Genomic DNA, 27,805 nt, shown 5'->3' with positions numbered 1-27,805 from the left:
TATAACATGTTTAATTCTCAGTTTACTTCTTACCTTCCATTACAAAAGAATCCATTGATGAAAGGGTCCCTATAGATTGTAACAGCATCTCAGACTGTGAGCTGGGCCTCCAGCTGCTACTGTCAGCGTCTTGGTCCAAAGGTAGCATAGCTCTTCTGCAATGAAAAAAGCATTTACTTCCAACAACTCACCCAGAAATGCTGAATAATCTAGTTAACTCACTGCACCAATAGATGCCTTCTACCTTTCAAAACTGGCACATGGTACACTTCTGGATAAAGACTGCGGCTGCTGTGAGACATCTTTCCTTGCAGCAGAAAGTCCAATGGGCATTGAGGAAGACGGATGCATTGAGGAGAACGTGGGCTGAGGAATGTCTCTAAATGATGAATCTGTGAGGGGAAATGTACGTGTCAGTCTTGTAGAAAAATCTCAGATGTTATAGATGGCATGATTACTGCATGAAATACTACACAATTCTCTTATAGGTCAATAGATGCCACTGGGCATATTCTTCTATGGTGCAAGAGCACGGGGTTCCTTTCTAAGCTGGATGAAAGAACAATTTACAGGGTAAAGTTGAGTGTCTTTGGTGCTCACACTCTTAACTATAAAACAACCTTAAGCCACAGACACACTTACATCACACCCACACCCATACTCACACATGACTGAGCCACACACCGGAGTACATGACTGGGAGGATTTTCAAAAGACCTCAGCAACTGGTTTACCTGTGCTCCCACTGCTATCAGTGGAAAAGCTTCCATTGTCCAGCTACGTTGGAGGGAGAACAAGTGACATCAGATGTAATTAGGTCACAACTTTGTTCCTGAATGTCTAGGAGTACTGGCAGATAAAACTGTTCACTGTAGGAAATTACATAATCATTTCCACAAAGGTGGGGTAGCAGCCTGGTCCCCTCTTTACCCAGCCTGGTCTCCAGCCAACTTGTGGGGACCTCACCAACATCCCCCAATGCAGGTGGCTATAAAAGAGCAGGGGATTGACTCCCTGCCATAACAGTTATAGCAGCATCAACCCTGTCCTTCTTTCTACTCCTTTAGAGAATATCTCCATTAAAAACTTGAGCATTGCATTTTGTCTGATAACCACATCCCTTCCCTACATAGTAGCTTCCCGAGACACACAGAGAGTTGTAGCATCACAGCTTAGTCCCAGTTAAATTTTTATCCAAACTAAGGCCCAAATCATTGTGAAGAAGGTGGAGAAGAAAAAAAAAAACCTACCTCCTTGGCTACCCAGTAGGGAGCGTGAAAATTTGTTCCCAGACCTAAGGGAAAGGAGTCACTTGTGAAATGCCCACAGCAGCTCCTGATAAAACCTGTTATTTAGCTACATCCAGGGGCACAAGGTAAACTAGGGCTTTTCTTGCGCTGGCACAGACCTAAATAGTCCTTCCCCTCATTCTGGGGATGGGGAAATGGGTCAGCATCCCTATGTTGACGTGATATGAAGCTGCCATAGAAAATAATTCTCTGACTCTCTAGCCCTCTTGCCCAACCAGACAGCCAATGACCTTCACCACTTAATACTCTGTGAGGTCATTGACTTCAATGGGAGAAGACTTAAACCAATTATGAATGCTTTCTGAAAATCCTACCTTATACTGTAGATATGGGAGTCACATGGAAAAATGCTCATACACATACAAAATTGTGAAGAATTCTTGTACTACTATTTTGTTATTCAGGCTATACAATAAACTTTATAATGATAAATGTATGCCTCTTAGCTTGTTTGCTTGCTTGCTTGCTTACTTACTATGCTACTTACTTGTTAGGACAGCTTGTGGTCTGGTCCTAGCATGGTATCTCTCTTGGAATTTCTGGTAAAGAAGATTTTCCTTGTATTAAAATAAAATAACACATGACTACACACTGACTAGTCAGTAATCTGCTTTCACCTGAAAGAGCCCTCAAGCAAACTGCATTATGATTATGAATTTCTGCTACTGACAAACAAACCAAAGCGAAAGGATATTGAATTTCAGCTACATCACCATACTAAATTAATTCAGCTTATTGTCTTTCAAATTACTGTGTTATGTAAGTATGTTTCTGCAACATGTGTATGACTTGTGAAGGCTTAAAGAAAACAATTTACACATGTAGGGCTACGTTTTTTAAATTCGTTTGAAGAGACCTGAGACAAGAAAACTGACTCAAAGTCTGTCTGAGCCAGAATTTGTGCCCTTTGCTACATGGTACAAGCTTCATACTCTTAAACAAGTGTTGCATTTGAGGAAAACACATAAATAGTTTTTCCTCTCTTATCCTCTTGATGACTGGCTGGGGTTATGGTCTCTTCCCAGTAAACATCCATCAGTGCTAGTATTTATAATACCTGTTAGAGGCAGCTGATTTAGCATTACAACTTATTCATCGGATCCTTTTCTAAAATTTATCCACAGGCTATTCAGTGGGTGCACATTGATAAAGACAAAAGACAAAAATAGAATAAAAATGCTTGTTTTAGAAGTGCAGATTTGGACATGTTTATTCTGAAGGTTTGTGCACTGCAGTAACTATTTTGATTCAGCTACACTGATGAAAATTCCAAGTCTAGATCAGTGGTCCCTGTAAAATGAGCACTTGGGCCTCTACCCAGGAGAAATTCAGGTGCCACCCAACTGATTAGCACAGCACCCATAGCCACCCACAGTTGGCAGCATGGGTTTCTCCTGTTGGTGCATCCCTGCACCTGCCATGGTGCACATAACATTTATTCTGCCCAAGGATGGAAAAAAATTAGAGGGAAAACTGGTCTAGAGGCACTGCACTAGTTTAGAAAATGGTTTGTATTTGTGTGGCTTATCCAAGTGCACATCACTTGTTAATCCCTGGAAAACAGAAGCTCCCCTCAGTGTACAGCTTTTAAAATGTAGCCCTCATTTGAATTGGGAATTACACAGTGAGATACACTTGCTATTACACTCCCAGGGGCTCTGCTATGTACTTTATGATTTTGTCTACTGTCAAGAACATTGAAATTATATAGATCACAGAAAACCAATGGCTCCTCCAGGACAGCCCTTTTACATACACTTTAGAAATGCAAATCAAACAATTTATCTCAATGCTCCAAAGATATAAAGGAAGTGACCCTACCTGTTTTCTCTCCACTTATAAATTATTCATTCAAGGAGACGGCTTATTTTTACTGCTTGTGTTAGATGCATATTTGACATTCCCTCAGGCCTTTGCATACAGACACTTCGTCTGGACAATTTCTGCACTTTTTTTTTTCCCAGTGGGGTATCTTGTTTGTTTTAGTAACAAGGTCTCTATACAAGAAATAAGTCATTCAACCCGACCCTATTATGAAGCACCCTACCAAGACAAGGTTCTGTTCAAACACTCTGCATAAGCATCTCATAGCATATGCTATCACCATAGAAGAAACCATGGAGATTGAGTTCAAAAGTCAAGAGAGAATATATACAATAACAGCGTACAAAGAGTGAATCACAGAAATTTACCTTTGTACATGCAGGAGCACATTCCTTACAGTATTTATGCACAATCGCATTGCAGGCTGAAAAGAAAAACAGATCTCAAAGCTTGAAATTGAAAGGAGCCAAACATTAGTGCACTTTATCCTGGGACTTCATTTTTCCTCCTTCAGGTCCACATACAGAATAACCACAAATATGGCTTTAATTTTACTCTTAGCTTTCCCTGGGGCTGTTTGAGAAATTAACTAGCAGGACACCCTTGTGAAACAAGTGGCCATCATCTTTATTCCCTCTCTCTGGCCGTGTCTATACTAGCGAAAAACTTCAAAATTGACATGCAAATGGCCATGTCGAAGTTTACTAATGAAGCACTGAAATACATATTCAGTGCCTCATCAGCATGCGGGCGGCTGTGGCACTTCGAAATTGATGCGGCTCGCCACCGCGCGGCTCATCCAGACAGGGCTCCTTTTCGAAAGGACCCCGGCTACGTCGAAGTCCCCTTATTCCCATCTGCTCATAGGAATAAGGGGACTTAGAAGTAGCCAGGGTCCTTTCAAAAAGGAGCGCCGTCTGGACGAGCCGCACGGTGGCGAGCCACGTCAATTTCGAAGTGCTGCGGCCGCCCGCATGCTAATGAGGTGCTGAATATGTATTTCAGTGCTTCATTAGTAAACTTCAAAATGGCCATTTGCACGGCCATTTTGAAGTTTTTGGCTAGTGTAGATCTAGCCTCTGAGTCCTGGGGACCCCGACCAAGCAGACAGAGTAGGTACCTTCAAATTCAGATAGTGTAAGCTCTTGAAATAGAATGTTAAGCAAGTACTCTGCAGCAGATTGTCAAAAAGTTATATAAAAGCTGATAAAAATCAGTAGCTACTTACAAGAGCACTGCAATGATTCTTTCCCTAAGAGGACTTTGTCGCATGCCATACACAGAATGCTGCCTGAAATGTTCCCAGTTATAAACTGATGTCTGTTCAGTTTGTCTTTGGCTTCCTTGTTCTTTGTCTTCAGATCCAACAGAGCCAACAAAAGGAGAAAGATTAAAATAGCTACATGACCATCAGAATATTTGAACTTTAAAGCATTCTTGAGAGAAAATCGATCTTTAAACCTCTATCTCCTCTTTCTAGATACAGTGCAATTATATTATCTAATTCATAAAATTAAGTTCTAGAGCAGTAGTTTTCTAGCTTGGGGTCCCCAAAGTGGGTCTAAAAAAGTCTGCAAAAAGTTATCGTTACTATAGAACCAGTGGTTTCAACCTGTGGATTTCCAAAGGAATGTACACCTCTATTTAAAATTTTTTGTGGTCTGCAAATGAAAAAGGTTGAAAACCACTGCTCCAGAGAGATAAAGGCATCTCTCATACCAGTGGCTAATCAGCTAGTCTCCATTAATTAAAGGCACAAAACCACGTTTTTAAAACATGAATATGCAGAACAAACAGTTCTAAGTGTGAACTGGGTTCTAGCATATGCAAATAGGGATTTGTGCTGGTGTTAACCTTATTTGACATATAAATGCATGCACCTGTAATTAAAGGTAGATTTTTAAAATTAGTTATTGCAACTCAATTTTTGATCTTCAGAGGGAAACTGCTACATTAAAAATCATCTATTTTTGTAATAAACAAGTTTCCATTCCTGTGTTACTATAAGCACTTTACAGCTACATTTTACAACACTCAGTCACACTGGGATTGCACTTACTCACATTAACGTAACTACTATGTGAGTAAGTGGTCACCAGCATGGACATACTTTGCACAATCTGGACTTAAGATTATTAAAAATGAAACATTGAAAATATCTGATTTACTTTTCACAATTTATTTTACGTGTTTACATTAAGCACTAAGTTTGGGACCTGATTCTACAACTCACACATGCTTACCAGTATTTACTCGTGTATTAAGTTCAAACAGAATTATTCAACTGAGTAAATGTTACAGTAGAGGCTAAATAAGTTCTTACTGTGGATAATAAGAAAAATAAACATGTACTTTCTCTAATATTTTTATTTTTATATATCAAGTAGGAAAACCTTTTTCCAAATATACTTCAGACATTTAAACTTGGGCTGAATCATAAGACACATGATAAGTAAAATTAAAAACTGGCAAGGGAATTCAGTACTGTGAAAATAAGGTTACTTTTAAAAATTAACAGTATTGTTTGTCAACACAAGGACACTCTCAACAGATTTGTCATCAGATTTAAATTTAAAATGTATTATAAATACCCAATACATAATTGGGAACATAAATCACTTACTTTTACCTAACAGACAGATCTGATCCACAGTTATAATGAATTTCAGTTATGCTAACAAGCACCTAGTTATATGTAAATCTGAAATTACCTTGCACTTATTTCGTGTACTAGTCATTCTGTTCATCAGGAAGCTGAAAGTACGACTCACTTTATGTTTTTCTGACTCAATTTTTGTAGGTATAACATACTTATCCCATTCCTCCTCTTTAATCCTAAAACATAAATTAGTAAAGACAGGTCATTACACTGCATATAACATCTTGAAGTGGAGCAGCACCTGGTTAATATTCTGTTTTACCTAGCCTCAACTATCACAGGATGTATTCAGCTTTAAACTATAATTGTTTAAGAGGTCAGTATCAAATTAAAAAGTGATATCATTCTCTGCATAACACAAGGTTTAAGACATGCAATTGTACTGTAGAAATTGTGACCTATACCTTAAGTTTGACATAATTATGCTGTCATCAAACCCCTCAGCATGCAAATTCCCATATTTTGTATGCTCTTCTAGGTGGTTCTCTTTTCCTTGCTGTGCCTGAGCGCAGTCTACTGTGAAGTAAGAAGTTTTGACTCCAGTGAGGATTCTTCTGCATGAGCACCAGCCTGATAGGTCTTAATTCAGCACACCCTTTTACCACATGCTTAGGTGCTCTGCAGAATGTGGTGGCCTGATGAATCAGTCCTAGCTGTATGTGCAGTTTCTTTTTTATCTGTCCTAAATAGAATTAGGCACAGGTGTCTCTGAGCCAGCCTGCAAGCTGCAAAACCATGGTGCAGCCCTGATTCAGGGATCGGCTGGAGCACATGGTAGACCAGTGAGCCTCACATACTAAGGGGAAGATGGGATGTGGCTTCCTGCACTTCACGTAGAGTGAGACAGAGTTCCCTGGTCCATCCAGCCACATAGTTCCAGAATATGCAAATGATTTTTATTTGTAACAAATAAAACATATAAATGTAGAAGGAAATTTCAATAAAAATTGCAAAATGAAGAACTCAAAAGTCAAGAGATGCCAGTTAAGGCTGCCTGTGAAACCATTAACTCTCCTGTATGTATATTCATTGTATTACAACCTTTACTAACGTGAACACACAGTTTTAGTTTTCTTAGACTTCTAAAGTGCACAGAAAATGAACTGAAAACCCTCTTATTATTCGGTATGCACCATGTATACAAATGGCTCTCATGATGTCCCTTGGCATAAAAAATAATGTGCAGTGTAACAGTAGAAGCAGCACACCTCCATCGAAGGGGTGTAGGGAAAAATGCATGATCCTATATTCAACAATAAGTAAAGGGCTATTAGAGTAACAACTATTGCACAAAAGGAGAGAATTAAGGTTGCATGTACAAAGTGGACTTAAGAAATAGCAAACTTAAAAGTTGTATAGACACTCCAACGTGTTCCAAATACATTTTTATAGACTATATCCAACTCCTACATTAGCACAGAGCAAAGCGTAATCTAGAGAAGCACTCTGAACTTTATTAGGAAAAGGCAGAACATGGCATATTTATCTATATACCAATATACCATGCCGCCTACTTTTGAGTTATGATTATCATTACAAAAATCTGTGTTACTAGTTTTTAACTAGGAGCACTAACATGCAAATAATGGTAGACGAATAAGAATTACACTGCAGGAATTTAGCCGTAACAAATGTCAATACCTTTTTTCTCTTGATTGCTCTGGCAAGCTGTATGCTCGTTGCTCTATAAAAAAAACAAAGCGTTAATAAAAACTAAGGTGGCTATATTGGGATAATTATTTGCTTGAAGCACATGACCTCCACCAGGATGTAAGCTCAATCATCATATTCTGGCATGTTGGTTTGAAATTTAGAAAACAAAAATTATGAGAAGCAGTATTGAGAAGGATAATACAAATTATTAAACAGGTAGTATGGGATAGATTTTTGCCTCGAACTGGGTTGACATCAGAGAATGCCAGTCTTTGCAAACCATTAGATTGCATTTAAGAAGAAAATTATTCTCGTCTTTTTTCCAAGCAACCCAGTTTTTGAGTGGTTCACCTTCCATTTTGCTTTTTCAGCTATTCTGTTGTAAAGCGCATACATGATACTTGTCTATTATTTCCAAGACCAGACTTTATTTAGCTTTGTAGAGATTATCTGAAACACATGCTTGCCTTTAAGTACGTAAGAAGTCCCAACAGCTTAAATGGGACTATTCACATACTTAAAGCTAGGTTCATGCTTAGGTACCTCGTAGAAAAAGGGCCCATATGAGAAAATACCCAGCAGTTCAGCAAGTAAGGCAGTATATTTTATCATGTAAGTAATGAGAATCAAATAACATTTCAGCTAGCTGCCAGACCCAAGCTGTGCCACAAGATACTGCTCTCAAGGAACAAAGGCCACTTTCCCACAGAAAAATGAAGATAGCTTCATGCAAAATAGCACCATTGGGTTGCCACTGCAGTACTTACTACAGGGATGGAGCAGAGACACTGATTTAGAGAGTGAAAGTGCCTGGAGAAGGGATCGACCACTGTTCGTGAGCACACCATCTACACAGCAAGGACAAATTCTTCACAGTTACAAACTAGAAATAGCCTCCTGTATTCATATATGCAGCCATTTTATTCCTATGTGTATTAAAAAGCTTTGGCTATTGCAATGGCAATAGGCAGCACATTTCCTACATTTAGATTGCACCTCATGATGCAAGAAAGAAATGCTCTTCTTTTGAGCTAATCCCTCTGGACTCAGAGATGCAAATCAGCAAAGTCAGATTGGATTTTCATTTACAAATTCAGATTGTCTACCCTCATTTACAGCCAAATCCTAAACAAGACATCAAAGTAGCTGTGGGAGTTCCCTGCTGCTGGGAAGTTGGGTCTGGAGATCTTCCCTTTTCCTACTTGCTAAAGAGTAGTTCTATGTAGCAGCACTGTTCATGCCAGCATGTTGCAATGGGAGTTAAGACCGAAGCAATGAGGTAGGAAGAGCCAAAAAATGTGCTCAGCAGATCTCCAGAGACACAAACCCATTGGCCAATCACTCCATGGTTGGACAACACAGTGACTACACTTTGTCTGCAGCCTTGAGGGGCTGCAAAGTGACTATTTGTGCCCCACTAGCTTGGAAAGGAGGATGATTCTAGCTCTCTCAGGTTCCACATAAACCCCTATTAGTTTATTCTGACTTTACATAGTGTAGGGGTCTGTGACCTGTGACTCCAGAGCTGCATGCAGGTCTTTCAGGACGTCTTTGTGGCTCCTGATGCTATAATTGCAAAGTGTGAAAAAAAAAAAACTCCTGATTTTTGATAAACGGTGAGCATCCTGCAGTAAACACATATCGTATTACAAATCATTGTGTGTGTGTGCTGGTCTTAAAATAGGGGTTACAAAAAATATGGGTTGATGTTATTTATTAAGGACTGACTCATATTCACATACATTGAGGCTCTTGAATTACTGAGTTTTTTACAGAATTAAAAATAAAATAGCTCTTCTTTATGTTTGGTTGCCAAACACTGACATGGGGTTCAGGGATTAGGCCTGATTAGAGCAAAAATTTTAACCATGTGTTTAACTTTACACAAGTGCTTCAGTCTCACTGATATTACCAGGATTTAAAACACATGCTTAAATGCTTTGCTGAATGAAGAGACTTAGACCATACAGGACACATGCCCCTGTTCCTCTTCTGCTTTTTTAGGCTTCTCAGATAATCTGCAGGGTAAAAAAATGTTAAAAATCATGTAACAGTTAAAAAAATAAATAAAGTTTCTTGGAAATCTCGCCGGTGTTGCAGATACTGCACACACAAAAAAAATTCTCAGTAGAAACAATGATTCAATTTGGATTTGAGGAATAAAGTCTACCAAACTTGAAAAAACATTCATCTACATTTTAACCAAGATTATTGTTGTTTGCATTCTGCTACTCGGCATCAAATGAAAAATGTCCCAACCCTGCAAACGTTTAAATATGTGCTTAACTTTGAAGTCAACAGTACTGAAAGTTAAGTATGTGCGTAAGTCTTGCCAGGTACAGGCCTACATAAAAGAAAGAGCTTCAGAAGCCAATTCAGGACAGCACTTAAGCACACACTTAACTTCAAGTGCTTAAGTGCTATCCTGAATAAAGATGAGTTTCCTAAATTATGCTGCATATACTAGGGGCAAAACAAAAAACAAACAAACAAAAAAAACCCAAAAACAAATACACAGTCAATTTCAAACTCATGTTCTCTCATGCTTATTGCTCTCAGAAAGAATTTTCCTTTTGGAAGAAAATCAGGTTTGTTCTCATCCCCAAAGTAATTTAAAAACAACGAAAAAATGGATTCTCTTGAAAACAAACTGTTTCTCAGAGATGTGATCATGAATAAGGCTGAGTGCCTATTTCAGATGCTACATCATTTTATGGATTTCTAATGCAGCATGTTACATAGCTGTCTCCTAGGAAGGCCTGAGTTGTTTGCTGAACTTTAAAAACAAACCAATCAACCCCTTAATATAGAAGGATGTTAGGAACAATTTTTTAACATCTTGCTGGCTGCACAGAAGCACAACAGACAATTGTGTAACACCACTCTTCACTGTAAGGGCCTTTGAGCTCTTCTCAGCAATTCAAGGATGGGCAAACTACTCCAGCTAACATAGATGGAAGTCTGCCTCAATTAGGACTGACTATGAGCAGAGAATCAGATTATCCCTGCACGGTAAAACATGCAGAATAGGAGTACAGGGAACACAGGTTTGTGAGAATCCCCCAAGAGTGAATCCTCCTGTCATCCCATGAAGAGGGAAGCATTTGGTCCTCTGCTTGTGGAAAAGGCCCCAGCTTACATATAACCCTCACATATTCTCAAGGATCTGCAGGATGTGAAGGCCTTCTGCACAGAGGGCCTGTCCTCTGCACCAAGTGTGGCTTCTCTCCTGTGTCACTACTCATCTGGGAAAAAGAAAATTGTCCCCTAGGCTGTCTTTTTGTCTCTGCATCTCCCACCTATCCAAACTGTTCCCTTGCAGCTTTTACGCCCTCCCACACTGCAGGCTCTGGACTTACAGAGTGCCCACATACGCTGGGGGAGAGCTGCACACATAGGGGACCCTTCCCTACAGGGATACCTGTGAGACAATCCAGACCTGAGTAAAGAAGTCAGCATTTGACCTGGAGTCTGGGGCAGTCCATACACACAAACAGAGAACTAATTCTCACCTTCATTCGAATCACAAACAGTGAAGTCACGTGCAAAGCGAGACTTTCCTAACAAAACTTTGGGCGAAGAGCATGAGTAAGAGCGTGAACGAATTCCAGACAGTAACGATTCCTAGAAGAAATCAAAATGAGGGGGACAAACACATGATTTAAAGGAAAGGCAGCTGATAGTACAGGAAAGCATGTGGGCTCAAATTAGATCAAGAAAAGTCCTAAATTATTTCAAACTGGTGGGATCAACATCTGAACCAGGACTCTCAAACTCCCAGCTCACAGGCCAGCCCAGGTGAGAGCAGCTACCCCGTCCAGCCTTGGACCTGTCCATTCCCCTCCCCAAAGCTCTGCCCCATCATGCCACCAACCTGCCTGCTCTCTCCCCCATGGCACCTTGTCCCCCAAGGGAGCGGCCTTGGGGATGAGCGAGGGGCCTGGCACAGCACGGCAGCAGTGGTCAGACCCCCTCTGTGCTTCAGGCAGTGGTGGGAGCCACAGAGCATGTGGGACAGCCCTACTGCTGTTGCTGCCTCATACCAGCCCACCCCACTAACCCAACAGCGATCCTCAAAGCTGTTCCCTCAGGGGACAAGGGAGCAATGGGGGAAGGAAAGAGAAGGTGGGCTGGGGTGAGGAAGAGGCAGGAGATGGGGAATGGACAGACCCTTCTTTGCAGTACTCCTGGGACAAACTGCATAACTGCTCCAGCCAGGCGAGGCCCATGGGCTAGGAATCTGAGACACTTGCTCTGAACAGTGACTATATCTTATGTCCAGTTATCTTCGCTGCCTTTTTACAGTGGTAAATGAACATGGTGTTTCCACACCAGAACAGACCAGTGTTCCATCCAGCCCAGTATTCTGTCTCCAGCCATGATCTGTATGTTTCAAAGGAAGGACTTACTATCTTCTCCTTTTCTTACATATTTTTATTGTGCCTGGAGACCACAAGGGGCAATCTCCCACTCCATTTAGTGATCAGTTAATGATATGCCTTGAAGGCTGAGTCATAAATTCCATGTAAAAAGCCCATTTCTTTTGATAATTTAAATTAAACCAACAGTATATGATTTTATGGTTCATTAAGTACATGGAGTTTCATTAAAAAAACCTATATTTTCACTCCTATACATACATATTATTGATATTCCAAGCACATAAGTGACTTAATAGATAAAACAATATTCTCTTTGTTTCAGTTCCAGATTTGAAGTCAACTTTAAAGGCTCTGAAAAACAATAGTGATGGTCTGTGCTCTATCTATCAGATGGAGGCTTGTATCATAACACAAACAATGAGTAAATGCAGCACAAAATGCAGTCTTTTCTCCAATGAGGACACTATGTGACTGAAATACTGTTGCACAAAAACTGAACTATGTTTCTCCTCTCTTGTGGACCGTCATTTGAAATTGCTGCCACAGATATAACTGACATGGCTGTACAAATGCACTGCTCACAATGTACCTGACCTAGAAATACTAATGGCAATTTCCATTGTGCATTTGCAGCAAAGAGAGTTCCATGCTGCAAAAAGCTTTGCTGAAGCAGCTTTGAGTTCTAAAATACTGAGAAAATGTTACATTGATTGGCAGGATAAATAATACTGAGCAGGTTAGAAGAGACATGGTGGGTGGGCGGAAGCATTTATGCATCAACTGAGAATTTTGCTAACCTGCTTGATGTAAAGAAACCAATTTTCTTTTTTAAAAAGCAGCTCTCTTTCATTTTGTATAGTAGTTGAACCCTTTTTCCTTTCTTATAATCTTTCCTCCCCTCTCCCCTTCATACACAAAAAATCAGGTAAAACCCAGTGGCAGCTGGAACTTTCTATCTGTTTGATAAAATAAAAATAAATCCCTTACCCATGAATAAAAAAGAAAAGAACTCTGTATATTTTTGACTTTTCCAGAAACAGCCAGAGTCTACGAACTTAACAGTAGTCAGAATAACTGTGGGAAGCGTTGGTATAGGTTGCACCTCCTAAAACCAGCATTCTCTGGTCTATCAACACCATTGGTATGGCAGGACCACAGATGCTCCTGGACCAGGGAGCTCAGGGAGGAGGGCCTGCTGGGGCTGGGGTAACAGTCTCTGAAGCCTGGCAGGGAGCAGCGCAAGGCCAGAGCTGGAGCCAGCTGTCCCCTGGCAGCTTCGCAGGCTGCAGCAGGGGCCAGGGACGGAGCTGGAGACCACCCCTGTGCACCAGCAATGTTTACAAAGACATTAACTCTTGTGCCACAGAGAATACACTGGGCCAAAACTTCCCTCTCTACCAGTGCAAACTGGGATAAACTTTATTGACTTCTATGGAATTAATCTGAATTTACACTAAAAAAATTGAGAGGTGAATTTGGCCCTTCAAATTTATATATAAGTTCCAATATATTTTCAACAACTTAGTTGAAAGCACAACAACCAAAACCAAAACGATATCCAAATACCTTTGACTGCACATTGTTAGATTCCATCTTGTGGATGCTATAGTCAACATCTGTGCTCGTCTCAGAAGACTCTAACTCATCCCTGTTGCCCGCCAATGTCACTGAAGAATTGAGGGAAGGGTAGCGAATATGGGGTCTGCCAGAAATCCCTTCTCTTCCACTGTCTACTTCAAGGTCATCAAGACTAGAACTAAAGCATACAACAAAATGTTTGGAATAGACAGAAATCTAATGAATATCCCGCCCCACCCATCAAACTTAATGCAACAAACAAAAAAAATCATCAAGTAAGTGGTGATTGTGTTAGTCATGCTCTTGTCCTCTCTCAGCTTTGTGGTCCCTCCTTACCATGCTCATGGTTTTACTCCAGTTACATTTTGCCTAGACTTTAAAAAATGGTCCTTTCGTAATCAGGCCTGCATACACGTGGGTTAGAACTGGGTACCCTTACCTGAACATGTTTGTAGAGAAAACAGAACTGTAGACATCTGCTCCACTTTTGTTTCCAAATTTCAAAGTCAAGTTTAAGTGGGAAGTTGCATGATAAGAAAAATGTGTGACTAGCCTATATAACAGTGATGGCCACTGAAGGCCAGCGAGTGGGCCATCTGAGTGGCCCTCCTTCATCTCAATTGGCCACAAGATTGAAACTGGACAAATGCACCAACCAAGACTTCAAGAATAAGATCAAATACATTGCACTTCATTTTCTTTCTTTCTCCTGCCTTTTCGCCACAAAGTGATCCATTATTAGAGGCAAATTAAAGAGTTTGCAAAAGTAGCATAAAGAAGCAGAGGGAGAGCACAGCTCTCAGAATGTTGTGTGCAATCAGCCATGCTCCTCACGTGCACATACTTTAAATATGTCGTTTCTCATTTTGCCAGGGGCTGCTTTACCCTCTCCTCCAATGCCGCTTCAGCCCCCCACTCCACCCTGTACCTCAAACTCCCACCCACCCTCTTCCTTGCCTCCTCCCCTGTGTTTGCCCAATCCCATTTTCTCCCCCTTCCCTCCCAGCATTTTTGGAGTGTCATGAATTGGCTGATTCACATCTTATCCCTGCACCTCCTCCTCCCTTCCAGAACTTGGAGCACCACAAATCAACTGATTCACAGAGCTCCGATATGCTAGGAGGGAGGAAGAGAAGTAGGTACATGCGGGGCCCCTAGTGCAGGAGGAGGCATGTGCAGGCCACACGTAGAACCCTGATGCGCCTCAGATTGCCCATCACTGCTATATAATGCGGGAATTCTCAGGTTATTTTCTCCAGCACATGAGAATGGATGGAGAGTGGACGAAAAAAATCCACCAGGATCCAAACATTAAGAAATGATATGCTGCAGGAGGCTCCTAGAAGCTACTTTTTGAGTAAGTCTAATTTTAAAGTGCATAAATTATTTCTTTTGTTTACAGATAGAAAAGAAGGAACATAACAAAGCTTTAAAATCCCAACCCTCATGAAACCAAAAATGAAAACAATTAGAGAACATTTGACTTGCAGATGTTCTTGAATATAACACTACAATGAGATTTCCGAGACATATCTGCACCAAGGGGGTTCCTCTGCAATCTTTTTGTCACTTTATCTGTGTACATCAGGTCACGGTCCCTTTGTTCATGTGACTGAAATGAACGGTTGGCTGCTTGCAATAACATTCCAGTCTTCCACCACAAAATGTTTCAAATACGCATGGTATTTCTCAATAGCTACGGATTCATGCTAGGAATCATGGCATTTGAAGTGCTTTATACAGCATGAAAATTCACCTAATTAAAAGATTTATTTTTCAACACAGTCCAAAACTGCTTTATTGCCGGACTTCTGGAAGTTATTTATCCCCATTTTTGACATGAACATGTCATGTGACATTGGAGGAGTAAGTTACTTAGCCTCTCTGTATGTTAGTTTCCCCATTTGAGAAACAGGGATAACCACACTTATTTATGGCCCTGTCAACATTAGAAAAACAGCACCACTGCAAACATATTAATGAATTTACACCATACAAATGCTTAATTGTAATCACATTGCACCCATGTGAAGCAGGATTTTGTCTTACTACAGTAATGTACACTAGAAGTTGAATGGGAACAAATTTCTCCAATATAGACGATCTATAAAAAGCTATCCAAGATTTATTATTTAACCTTTGCTTTGAAGTCCTTGGATGAGGATGCCATTTAACATCAAATTTCTATTATTTTACTGTAGTATTACTTCACACCTGACCTGATCCTACAGTGTTTTCTCAGGCAAAACTCTCAGGCTGCGTCCATACTAGGAAGTTTTTTCTAAATATTTTCTGAAAGAAGGGGCTCTTTCAAAATATCCAACAGAGCCTCTACATACAAAAAGCTTTCTTTCAAAATTAAATCAAAAGAATGTGTGACTCCTTTCAAAAGCACTCTTCCATTCCTGTTTCTTTCGAAAGATCACTGTAGTGTAGACGTAGCCCCAGTGAATGTTTTGGGGAAGGATAATTTTGAAGTAAACGTTGAAATAGGAGACAGATCCTGTGCTGTAATTGTGGAACACCAAGGACAGCTCAGGAAGAATGTGGCGTGCGTGTAAAGGTAGCTTTAAACCATTTTTGTGTCCCCCAGTCCTGGAGGAGGTCCTACTCCCAGCATAACAGGGTTGACTACTGGATGCTCCAAGGGCTGGACCTCCTGCTTTTACAACTGAAGCAGGACAAAGTAGGCCAAACACAACAGAGATTTGGGTTCATGGCCTACTGTAGCCTGGTGATTGTTGATCTAAAGAAGTCATATGCACTCAGGAATATACAATTCCTTTCAGTGTGTGTTTGGAACAAGCTCTCAGTGTCAGAAAGCCAGATACCTGTCCAGTAAATGGTGTTCTTCGAGATGTGCAGCTCTTGTCCATTCCATGGCCAGCGTGTGTTCTCACCACATGCACCAGTGCCAAAATATTTTCCCTCAGCAGTATCCATAGGGGAAGCTGCTCTGGCAACTGCAGCATGGTATAGTGGGGGTTACATGCTTCCCCCACACTCAGTTCCTTCTTGCCAGAAACTCCCAACAGTGGGGAAGAAGGGTGAGATGTAGAATGCACATGTGCAACACATATTAAAGAACATCAGTTACAAACAGATAAGTCTTTTCTTCTTTGAGCGCTTGTTCATGTTCATCCCACAGTAGGTGACTCCAAGTGGTGTCCCTGGCAGAGGGCAGGAGTTGAAGGCTGTGCTGACTGTTGCACAGCTCCGCTGATCCTGTGTCATAGCTGGCCAGCAGAATAACAGCATAGTGAGACACGAGCATGTGGATTCAAGATCTCGTTGCGACTCTACAGATGTCATGAATTGGCACGGATGTCAAAAAGGCTGTTACTGAGGCTTAAGCCCTAACTGAGTGAGTTCAGATGATGGTTGGCTGGGGGAACCTCGCAAACTCATAGCAGGTCTAGATACAAGAAGTGATCAAGTTTGAAAACCATTGAGCAGACACTGACAGACCCTTCATTCTATTGGTGGTGGCTACAAAGAGCACAGTCAATTTGCAAAAAGGCTTGGTGCACTCCGAATACAATGACATGGCCCTCCTGTTATCCAGTGCATGGAGCCACCTTTCTTTTGCTGACCTATGAGGCTTGGGGTAGATCACCGGTAGGAATATATCCTGATTAACATGAAAAGTGGAGACAACCTTCAGTGAGAAGGCTGGGCCTTGTCCTTGTAAAAGACTGTGTATGGGGGGTTCCAAGCACAGGGCTCTGATCTCTGAAGACCGTCTTACTAAAGTCATCATCACCAGGAATGCATCCTCCAGGGCAGGTGGGACAGTAAGCAAGAACTGAAGGGCTGAAAGGGTGCCCCAATGAGCCAGCAGGGGACTAAGCTGAGGTCCCATTGTGGGACAGGGTCCCAAACTTGGGAATAGAACCTCTCAAGCCCCCGCAAGAACCACACCATGAGAAAATACCATCTGCCTTGAGATTGGTTTGTAAAAGGCAGAGATAGCGGCAAGGTGCACTCACATGGAGGAATGTGCCAGCCTGTGATTCCTGAGCTGTAGCAGGTAGTTGACTATCGCCTGTATCAGAGCATAGCCCGGAGAGATTCTGCACTCTAAAGACCTAAGACAAAATTCTGTCCATTTTTCCTTTTATGTTAGACGTGGAGATAGTTTTTGCTGCAAAGGAGGACCTGCTGGACCTTCTCCAAGCAAGTGAACTCCTCTTGTTCAACCCAGGAGTATCCATGCCAAAAGGCACAGGGACCTGAAGTTAGGGTGCAGAAGCTAATCTTGATCCTGCAACAGGTGAGCCGGGGAATTTGGAAGTGGCCAAAGTGGGTAGAGTGCCAGGATCATGAGTGTGCCAAATCAGCGTTGGCAGGACTATGCCAAAGCAATCACGATCACTCAAGCCTCATCCAATTTGTCCTATATAGAGGGTCCTCGGACCATGACAAGTGAAAGACGTCACAGACAGAGCCCTTTCACAGCCCCCTTCCTCCCACCCCAGGTGCAAACCCAGTAGCATTTTGTTGTTTTGTTTTGTTTGGTGGTTAACAGGCCCACAAGGGGAAGTCTCCACCTTCAGAAGATCACACCAGCCACATCTGGATGGGAGCAACCACTTATAGTGAGAAGAAAAGTGTCCCTGCTTAGGCAATCTGCACGCCCCATCCCTAGCATAAGTCGTATGAGACGCTAAGTTGACTAACACTAGCACCACGGAGAGAACTACCTACACAAATAGAAATGCTTTTGCAGCAAAAACTAAGCTGTCTGTAGCACAGCATTTCCAGTGCACTATCACTGATGACAAGAAAAAACTGAGGGGGAAGAGGAGGTCACTTGAGCTACTCCCCTACAGATACTGTGGACGGGAAAACTTCCAGCACTGGTACATGTGGTGAGCACTCGTACATACTGTGGAATGGACATGAACACGCACGAGAAGAACAACTATAAATCGGCTCATGCTTCACTTTCATGGTTTACGACATTAAGAAAAACTCAGTGAAAATTCACACCATAATGATTGCCTAGCTCTTGTTTTCTAACAAGTGTCATCCTTTGCAGCACCCACCACGACTGAGGCCAAGTAATATGAAGTCTTTTAGAAACCACTTATGGTTTGTAGGAAACAAAAGCCAAAGAAAAACAGATATAACAACAACAAAAGAATCCTTTATAACTAGATATAGCACAATATAAAATTTTGTCTAGAAGTGACGAGGGGACAGTTTTTCTGAAGATACTTTAGATTTTTCTAGGTACAGGTGCTAATATTTCAAAATATTTTGGGTTTTATTTTTCTGAACTAAATGATATTTAATTAATATTACACACACACACACACACACACACACACACACACACACACACACACACACACACACACACACACACACACACACAAAATAGGATACTGGTCACCTCAGTTTCAAGGATGACATCAACTATCACAGATTTTACTAATGGATTTTCATGTGACTTGTATATGAATTCGAGAAGAATGTTTACAGCACAAGACACAGAGCTATCTCCCTAGCTGTTCTGATTGAGGTACATGTTGTTTCCGTGCCTGGCTCAGTGCTGCCCGCTGCTCCATGCACTTCTCAAGTCACAGACACCCACCTATTTTATACATAATCACAAAACACATTATTGAATTTTAGTCTTTTCCCAACAATACCATCAAAACAACTCCATACCTTCTTTTTTTCATGTCAGCATAAAGTTGACTTCGTTCCATATTAAATCCACAAGACTTGAGTGGTAGATACGAACCTGCTGCATACAGGTTTGAAGGTGAAGTGAAAGGCTGTGAGCCTAAGCTGTCTACATTATTCACTGTCATTTGGTTATCTTCATTTTCCACATAAATGTATTGGCTGCTTTCCCTAAGTGAGGCGGATGATGAGTTCACGGGTGTCAGGGTTGAGCGAGTGTGATCTGTGCTTTTTTCAGTGCTGACACTGTCAACATTCATGTAGTTAGCATCCAAATCTCCACCCTGGAGCATAAGAAAGATCAGTATTAATGCTAGTGAAAAGTAAGTAATGACATATTCCTACACAATAGTGATCTTTCTTCAAACTAAACTTCGTCATATCACTGTTTTTTTTCTTTATTACTTTCTGGGAGCACAGAAACTGGATGTAAACTAATATGACTAATAAGTTTTCCAGGCCTCAGGGTAATAGTTACAGGAGAATGATGACTCGAACGTCTTAGCCTGATGCAGTGGTTTGCAACAATTTTTCATTTGCAGGCACCAAAAAATTTCAAATAGACATGAAGACTCTTTAGAAATCTTAGGCATAGTCTGTGGATTCCCAGGGATCCACGGACCATGGGATTAAAATTACTTGTCTAATGGAATTCACACTCATTTCACATTATAAACCTGGATTAAACTAAGTCACAAGTTACTTTATGGTCTCATAATTTAACACCAGCTTTGTTTATTTCCTAAGCTAAAATTGCACAGCCCAGTAAACCCGTAATATAGTTTAATGCTCAGGATTATTTGGGGAGAGTTAAAACATGGAGTCATTTCATTTGGAAAAAGCATCTTACAAGGCAGGCATGTGTCTTTCCCAATAACAGTTTTATAAAGTCAGTAATCTTAGGGATGCCCTGGCACAGTGCTTCCCCAGAACTTTGAATGGGGGAAGGAATCTGCCCAAACGCCATCAAGCAACCATGCTGTCACTCCTGTAGCTTGTGCATATGGGATACACCTCCTCTCACACGTAGCAAGGAAGGGCATCTGGAACAACATATATTCGGGTTCAATGGAAGGACCACAATTTGGACCTGGGTAAATAATGGTGACTATATAATACTTTTAGAAGACAAGGTAGATTTTCCTATACCACTTCTCCAAAAGGGAAGTGTCTGTTAAGTGTCACTCCTTGCTTAGTTAGAAGTAGAATGCTTTTGAAGGGAGAAACGTATAGCAAACCTCTGGCTATGTCTTAGCACCTCTAGAAAGAACAGATATAACCAAAAAGACTGAAAGCATTGATAGTTTCAAAACAGAAGAGCTCTATTATTTTATCCTACTGACTTATCCTCATCCAATTCTGGAGGTTGTTGTAGGGTAGAATTCTCTTAATAGACCATGAATGGAGCTACTGAGATTTTTTAAAAAGTCCTTTTTCCATAATCAAATATATTAATCTGTCACAAACCTGGTATTACTTTTGTTGTACTGTGCAGGTCACTTACAGGAAGAGTAAAATTATCTTCTTAGATATTACACACTCTTCAATAAAATGTCTGGGCAGGACGTTGCAACTATGGGCATTCCACATACACTCACAGAGAAGAATTAAGTTTTGTAGATCCTAGAGGAGAATGTGGCCCAAGCAAGATCCAACTTTCCAATGTATTATTAATAGTTAAACTGTCAAAGGAGAGAAGCTTTATCCTGAAACCCTCGCCCAAGAATATACACATGCCACAGTGCATCCATGATTAAACATGGAATTACATGGGTATCTGTGCAACTTGGATAAAGCAGATACAAATGCTGTTCACACGCCTCGTTAGCCATTTGGATGTGCTCTTACTTAATTTTCACACAGACGTGGCAGTTTTATGCAGAATTGTGATCAAAGGTGTATTATTGGACATTTCATGACTGATCTTACGATGAAACTTTAGCCAGCCCTAAATACACATTTTGAGTCTGTCACAAAGATCAAGATCAGCTCTTTATAAGATGAGTATATAATTCAATGAGAGAAAAAACAACCTGAGGATGCACTTTCAATCTCTCTACCATCTTCTAAGATTTTCATTTAATAGTATACAATAATTTCTTACACATATGTACTGGCTTTCACCCCCTGAAGGATCCCAACCCATTTTACAACTTAGATATATAGCAGAACCTCAGAGTTACTAACACCCTGGGAATGCAGGTTGTTCATACCTCTGAAACATTCTAAGCGCTAAACAAAACGTTATGGCCGTTCTTTCAAAAATTTACAACTGAACATAGACATCACACAGCTTTGAAAGTTTACTGTGCAGAAGAAAAATGCTCCCTTCCCTTTATTTTTCAGTAGTTTATATTTCATACAGCACTGTATTGCATTTGCTTTTAGGGGTGAGGGTATCTCAGCTGCTGCCTGATTACATCATTAAGTTTCAAATGATGTATGTGATTAACCAGTCAGTTTGTAACTCAGATACTTGTAAATAAGGTTCTACTATAAAAGGGTCACTTATATCACCACAAAAATGCAGCCATCTTTTGCTGGAAGTTGGCTGGTGTTTTACAATACATAGCATCTATCCACAACAGTTTACAGTAAGACAAGCAATGAGGGAGAACAGCACTTTGAATTCAGATTCTGGGGAGAATTTAGATGGGTTAGAAGCAATTACCTAAAAAGTAGCTTGGCCAGATTCTACTGGGTCTAGTGTCCTTGTGATAAATAAGATAATACAGTTAACAATCACAAGTGCTCAGGACCTTAGTTTTACATCACATCTGGCAAAAATAACTTTCTACTTTATTGTGTCCTATAACAATAATTGAACATTGGTTTGTCTTTTCACTTATTTTTCATTCCTATTGATTTGATAAATGGGACTTGTCAATTAACAAGCATCAGGAAACATGACCCTGTTTAAAACAAGAGAGAATTTAGGAGTGGATAATCAAAAGTCAGGTGACCACCCATCCCTTATTGGCCAGGACAGCCCCATATTTTGGGCACTAGGAAGATGTCCCAATTTATTTCTAAAACGGGGCTAATTGCCCTGTATGTGTAGGCTCCTGAGTCCCTGAGCTGTGGGGAGCCGAAGTCCAACCAGCATGGCTTCTGCCAGGTTCCCAGCTCCCCACACCTGGGGGAAGCTGGGACGATCACTGGCATGGCTGGCCCAGATCCTGCTGCCCATGGCTTGGGGAAGCTGGAGACAAATCACTGTGGCTGCCGCCTGGCGCTCAGCTCCCCACTGTTCAGGGAAGGCACAGCCTGAAAGGCGCAGCTGCAGCCTGGCTCCCCACTGCTCAGGGGAGCCAGAGCCCGAGAGGTGTAGCTGCTGCCTGACTCTTGGCTCCCCACAGCTTGGGGAAGCCAGGAGCTGTTGTTGAGCCCCGCAGCCAGGGACCACCCCCTGCCCCCGGTAATGTGGCAGCCCCCACAGGGAAGCTACCACCTGACTGGCAGGTTGACTGACTGTCCTGTTTTGGCAGGGACGCTACCTCATCCTCCTGCCCTGTATTTGGCATGGGGAGATACGGCCACCCTACACAGAAGAGCAGTTCAGCTCATATAAAACTTAAAAAAAAAGTCTAAAAGTTATTTTCATAACTTTATTTTGTTTATTAAAAGTATCTAATAAATGAGTTAAGAATGACAGCAGACAAGGGCACAAAGGTGTGGTAATTATTTAAATACATGTCATATTTACAAACATTATCACTACTACCTGACCCACATTTTACTAGAATTGAAATAATGTATTTTACTGGGAGACAATGAAAAGCCACGTATTCAGAGCATAAAAATGCAAGACTGTCTTACCTGACCCACCACCATGCAATTTGCATACACTTCATCGCTTCCATTCAGCATGGCAGTCAGTGTGGGTGCAGCAAAGAAGGTAGACAGATTTGGAGATTTCTTGAGGACATCAAGTGCAGAATGTCGTTTTTCTGGAATGAAAAATTATGGGAAATACAGAATTTATATTTTCATGCTACTTCCTTTTCTCTTCTCCATTCTGCCAGAAAAATAGCTAAGCCTAATCACTAAGCGTCAACCCATTATTAATTATGCCTAAAACATCTGCGACTGCATTTCTACATTAATTCATTCGTTCAAAAATCTGCATTTATATGCAAAAGTGCTGACGAGGGGTGGGGGTAAAAGGGCCCAGCTGCCCCAGGCCCAGTGTTTTAAAAGAGCCTGGAGCTCTGGGCCTCTTTGAATTACCATGGCAGTTCTGCCATGCCTCAGTGTGTGGCTGTGAGGAAGTGGGAGGGGAGGCCAGCACTGCAGTTCAGGCAGTTCTGAGCACCAAATTTCCTAGGCACCTCCCCTTTCCACCCTTGGCACCCCCCACTTCTGGGGTTCAGAGCTGGGCTCCCCTCTACTTTGCTCCAGGGTCCACAGCATCTCTCAGCCCTGCTGTTCTTTGCCTAACCACCTAATTTCACAATATCTGTTACATGAAAATTAGTAAGTGGCGTTGATCCTGCTTCAAGCAGGGGGCTGGACTAGATGACCCTTCCAGCCCTATGATTCTATGACAGTTGAGTGACATTGTTGACCAAAAACCTACTTTTTCCACACACAAAAAAAAAATGCAGCTTGATCAAAACATTTTGCCAATTACACCAAACTGTTTCAGTCAAAAAATAAATAAAATAAAATGAAAATTTATCCACAAATGTTGCAACATTTCATTTTGATACTTCTCAAACAAGCCATTTTGATTTTTCAATCAAGATTTACAAGTGAACTTACCATTGTACAATGGAAGAGGAGGTGAAGCCTAGTGGGTAGGGAGCAAAGACACCTGGTTCCTAGTCTCTGCTTCAGTGAATATATTATTACTCATCCATATTAGAACAGCTTCAATAGGAGAAACAGAGACCCAGGCCAGAACAGCCAATTAGCTGGTGGTTAGTACATTCAAATGCCTTCTTCAAAGAAGGGACTCAAACCTCGGTCTCCCATTTCCCAGTTGAATGCCTTAGCCACTGAGTTATTAGGAGGGCACAACTACCCCTGACCTTCTCCTCAATTTCTGTATGGTGTCTAGGCTCCTTGATGAATTTAGCCCTTCAGTTCAAGATTTCATTTGTTTTTACTAAAAATTGTAAGAATGCCCGAAATCCACACAAAACATTTTGCTCAACCCAAAACAGCTATTTTAGACTATTTCATTTGTCAAATACTCTGAAAAAGTTCAGCCTTGAGAGGACTGAAAAGATTTTTTTCAGTTTCTCAGAACTGCAACAAACAAAACACCTCAGCTACTTGCACAGTTGGAAGTACAGTATATTGATGTTCAATCAATTGCAAATGAGAATAGGAGTAGCTACCTGCCTAAGCTACCCAAGCGCAGTAATGTGGGCCATCTTAAATCCTACATATTTTCAGATTTTGCTTATACTAAAAATGGTTAGCACCATTTTAAGGATGGAAAAAACAGAATATGGCAGCAACCATGGTGCAACGCTGGAAATTTTTTTTCCTGATTCCACACAAACCTCAATGTGCTGTCCAGCCAGATGTAAAGTGCACTACTTCAAGGATTTATTCTTATATGGGGGGTAACTTCCTTTTTCCATTTTTTCCAGGACATATAAAAAGGCAGTTTACAAACATCAGAGGAATGAATGAAATGACTGGCACCATTAGTTATTTATAAACATTTGTCATTAAATGACTTTAGTGCTACAGGTACAATAGAAAGGCTTTCATTGTTAGTTTCATAAAAGTGCAATACAAATTGGCAAGATCTGGTAATCTACCCCAATCTCCAAGACAAGACCCATGGTTAGATGGCAGCAAAATTCATTCATTGGCACAGGAATCTAGCTCTATGATTGACTACTGTCCACGTCAAACAAAAATATGTACATAGGAGGGCATACTATGGAAGGTAATAAGCATACAACCAGCTGTGCAGAGCTCAACAATTTCTATTTCTGATCTACAGTTCAGGAAAAATACTCAGAAAAGTTTACATACCACAAAACATATTTCGTGCTTTGTCAAACTACAGGTTGAACCTCTCTCGTCTTTCACCCTGGGGACCTGACTGTGACTGGTGCCGAAGGAAAGAATTTGCCAGACTATGGGAGGTCAATATTATCTAGCATCATTACCAACATCTCAGCTCTTTACTCGGCTCTTAGAAGACATTTAGGGGTAAATTATGGTTAAATAACAGCACAGAACTCTGAGAGCCAGGACTGGTGGCTGTAAACAAACTCTATGGGACTACGGGAAACTTGTCCACATTCATAATAAGTGATCATCTGGCTAACTAAAATCATGCCAGATTATGAAAGTTGCCAGATGAGAGAGTTCCAGATTAGAGAGGGTCAACCTGTACCAACATTATCACGTGATTTGAGGAGCAAGTATTGGACAAGCTGCTAGAAGGAAAAAACAATGATTCTTCCCCACTTAAGCACGAACATCTCTGGGCCTATTTTAAAACTGCATTAGGGTTCTGCTCCTGATGTACAGTGGCAGAATTTGAAATACGCACAAGGTAAGACAAGATTTTGGGACTGAGATGGAATTTACTTAACAGTGGTATATGATATACATTCTGAACTTCCCACGAAAAAAAGATATTACAAATTTATATTCAAATAATGTCTTCATTTTTCTTAGCTATCCTCTATCACTCTACCAGGCTACTTTCAATACAGTAGGAAAATAAATAATGCTTATCAGTTATGTATTCAGTATATGGAATCTGGTTGAGCCAAGCCACAGTATGCTTACTGACAATATTCAAGGGATGAAGATCTCCAGGAAACAGACATTTTGGAGTCATAGCTTGTGGCTGCCTGCACTTAGTGAAGTGTCTCTAAAATGCCACCTAAATTCTACTACAGCACAAATTCTTTGTCTTGTACAAAAACAGTTCAGAAGACTCCATGGCCTTGGCAGCAGATCAAACTTGGGTTGACGCTGAAGGTGTCCAGGAGAAAATTATCTCTCTCTTTGTCTGCAGACCATAAAACTCACCATGAATATTCTACCATAAACCCCTCACCCAGCAAACTTAACCACAACAAGTACCATGAGGGTAGACAACAATATGGTGGATAAATGAGTTTTTAATTATTGGTACATGTGGCATATTGAGCAATTTGGTCACAAGCTTTCCAGCATTTTCCTCTCTGCAAACAATAGGCAGAACAATATCATAAAGAACTAGTAATCATGGTAGAGGAGTAGATTTAAGTTTACCTGAAATAAGACATAGTGGATATTAGCTGTAAATTGGTCATTTTTGTGCGAGATGCATGAGCCCATATTGGAGTACACTACTCTGCCACTGAATAATTCATTGTCAAGGCTCAAGTGCAGAAAATTTAGACATTGACACCACGCCATTCTGTCCATTTTTCTGAGCAGGTTGCTGCACATTTTGACCTTAGGTGCTGTCTTTATAAGAAAGTCATACGTGAGAGTTCTACCCAGCATGACGCCTAAAGAGACTAGATATGAATCATGCTTTATTTTCTGACCACTGGGAAATGTGTTCAACTCTTAGACAACTTGTGAACAGTGTAAGTGGAAGACATTGTACAGTCTTATTTCCAGTAGTGCCACTGATGACAAAATCAACCAAAGCCACCAAATCTGCACTCAGAACATTCTCAAATACATCAAATATGAACAGAGAGTAAGCCGTGCTAGTCTATACACTATCAAAACAAAAAGCAGTCAAGTGCTACTTGACTGCTTTTTGTTTTGACATCAAATACAAGTGTCACTGAGTGCTAAGACATATGTCATCTGCATATACAAATTTGGAGACCTGATATACAGTGGTCATTAGAACAATGCCTATTAAAAAAAACAGTTTCGAAGTGACTATTTATCATCTGGCAATAAGACACTGCCAGTGAAGGCTGAATGTGGTGTTCTTTTGAAACTATGACATCTTATTCATTTTGTGATTAATTACAAAAGGTTACCGAAACACTGCACTGTAACACACACATTTTTACTGTAGTTTCTACCAAAATACCTGCAACCAGACCCTCTTGTTTTATGCAAGAGAAAAATCTAGCCCAGCTATGGAAATATTTTCATTGTGTTCTGTAGACACCTTGCTTTTGAAGATGCCTATGAGGAGATGACTCATGCACAAGTTCACCACCTAGCACAGTGCTCTGCAACCTTTATCACTTTGTGGAACACTTCACCACTCATTATAATTTCACAGCTTGCCCACAGATTTATGTTAAATATCCCCATGATTTTTTTTTCAACTTTTAATTGAAGATTACTGTTAACCTCAGTTTACACCACAAACTTTACTTTCACGCAGTTCTGTAACTCAACCCTAACTAACAAACACAAACAAATGTACATTGTTATATATTTTTATTTCTACTTAGTAAAAATACAGAAACTAGAACATATATTACATATGTATACTAACCACGCTAATGAGATACTGCGCCTGTTTTGATGAGCACAGATGTCAAATATTTGGCTCTATATTAGAAGGAGCCATTTGAAGCTCTTGATCCAGACCCAGCAAACATGATCTCTTCTTGATTTTCATTGAAGTTAATGTTGAAAAGATGGGTTTGCACAGATATGTCTTTGAAAATGGCAGCATGACTGAAATCACCTGACCGGAAATTGTTGGTATGACAGGGTGTACCAGCCCCACACTAGCCAGGGGGCAGGGGGCCAGGCTT

At 40.8% G+C, this 27,805-nt stretch overlaps 1 protein-coding gene across 2 annotated transcripts in view; it reads right to left on the bottom strand.

The window, feature by feature from the left end:
- The window catches only part of ARHGEF28 (Rho guanine nucleotide exchange factor 28), a 179,528-nt gene that overhangs the window by 49,285 nt on the left and 102,438 nt on the right, over positions 1-27,805 (bottom strand). For both annotated transcript variants that reach the window (XR_012645767.1, XM_074995427.1), the window contains exons 10-20: positions 22,920-23,050; positions 19,083-19,384; positions 13,395-13,584; positions 10,959-11,070; positions 7,435-7,477; positions 5,846-5,969; positions 4,363-4,489; positions 3,503-3,558; positions 1,798-1,849; positions 245-392; positions 34-155 (exon numbers count right to left, since the gene is read on the bottom strand). Coding sequence is in view for 1 of the 2 variants with exons in the window: in XM_074995427.1 (XP_074851528.1) it covers positions 34-155; positions 245-392; positions 1,798-1,849; positions 3,503-3,558; positions 4,363-4,489; positions 5,846-5,969; positions 7,435-7,477; positions 10,959-11,070; positions 13,395-13,584; positions 19,083-19,384; positions 22,920-23,050 (1,407 nt within the window). In the remaining variant the exon portion in view is untranslated. The remainder of the gene's footprint in view (positions 1-33; positions 156-244; positions 393-1,797; positions 1,850-3,502; positions 3,559-4,362; positions 4,490-5,845; positions 5,970-7,434; positions 7,478-10,958; positions 11,071-13,394; positions 13,585-19,082; positions 19,385-22,919; positions 23,051-27,805) is intronic.

This window comes from Carettochelys insculpta, chromosome 5 (assembly GCF_033958435.1).
Source record: "Carettochelys insculpta isolate YL-2023 chromosome 5, ASM3395843v1, whole genome shotgun sequence".
In the NCBI taxonomy this organism is placed as follows: domain Eukaryota; kingdom Metazoa; phylum Chordata; order Testudines; family Carettochelyidae; genus Carettochelys; species Carettochelys insculpta.
The sequence above is the reverse complement of the archived record's forward strand: the minus strand, read 5'-3'. Positions and strand labels throughout refer to the sequence as shown.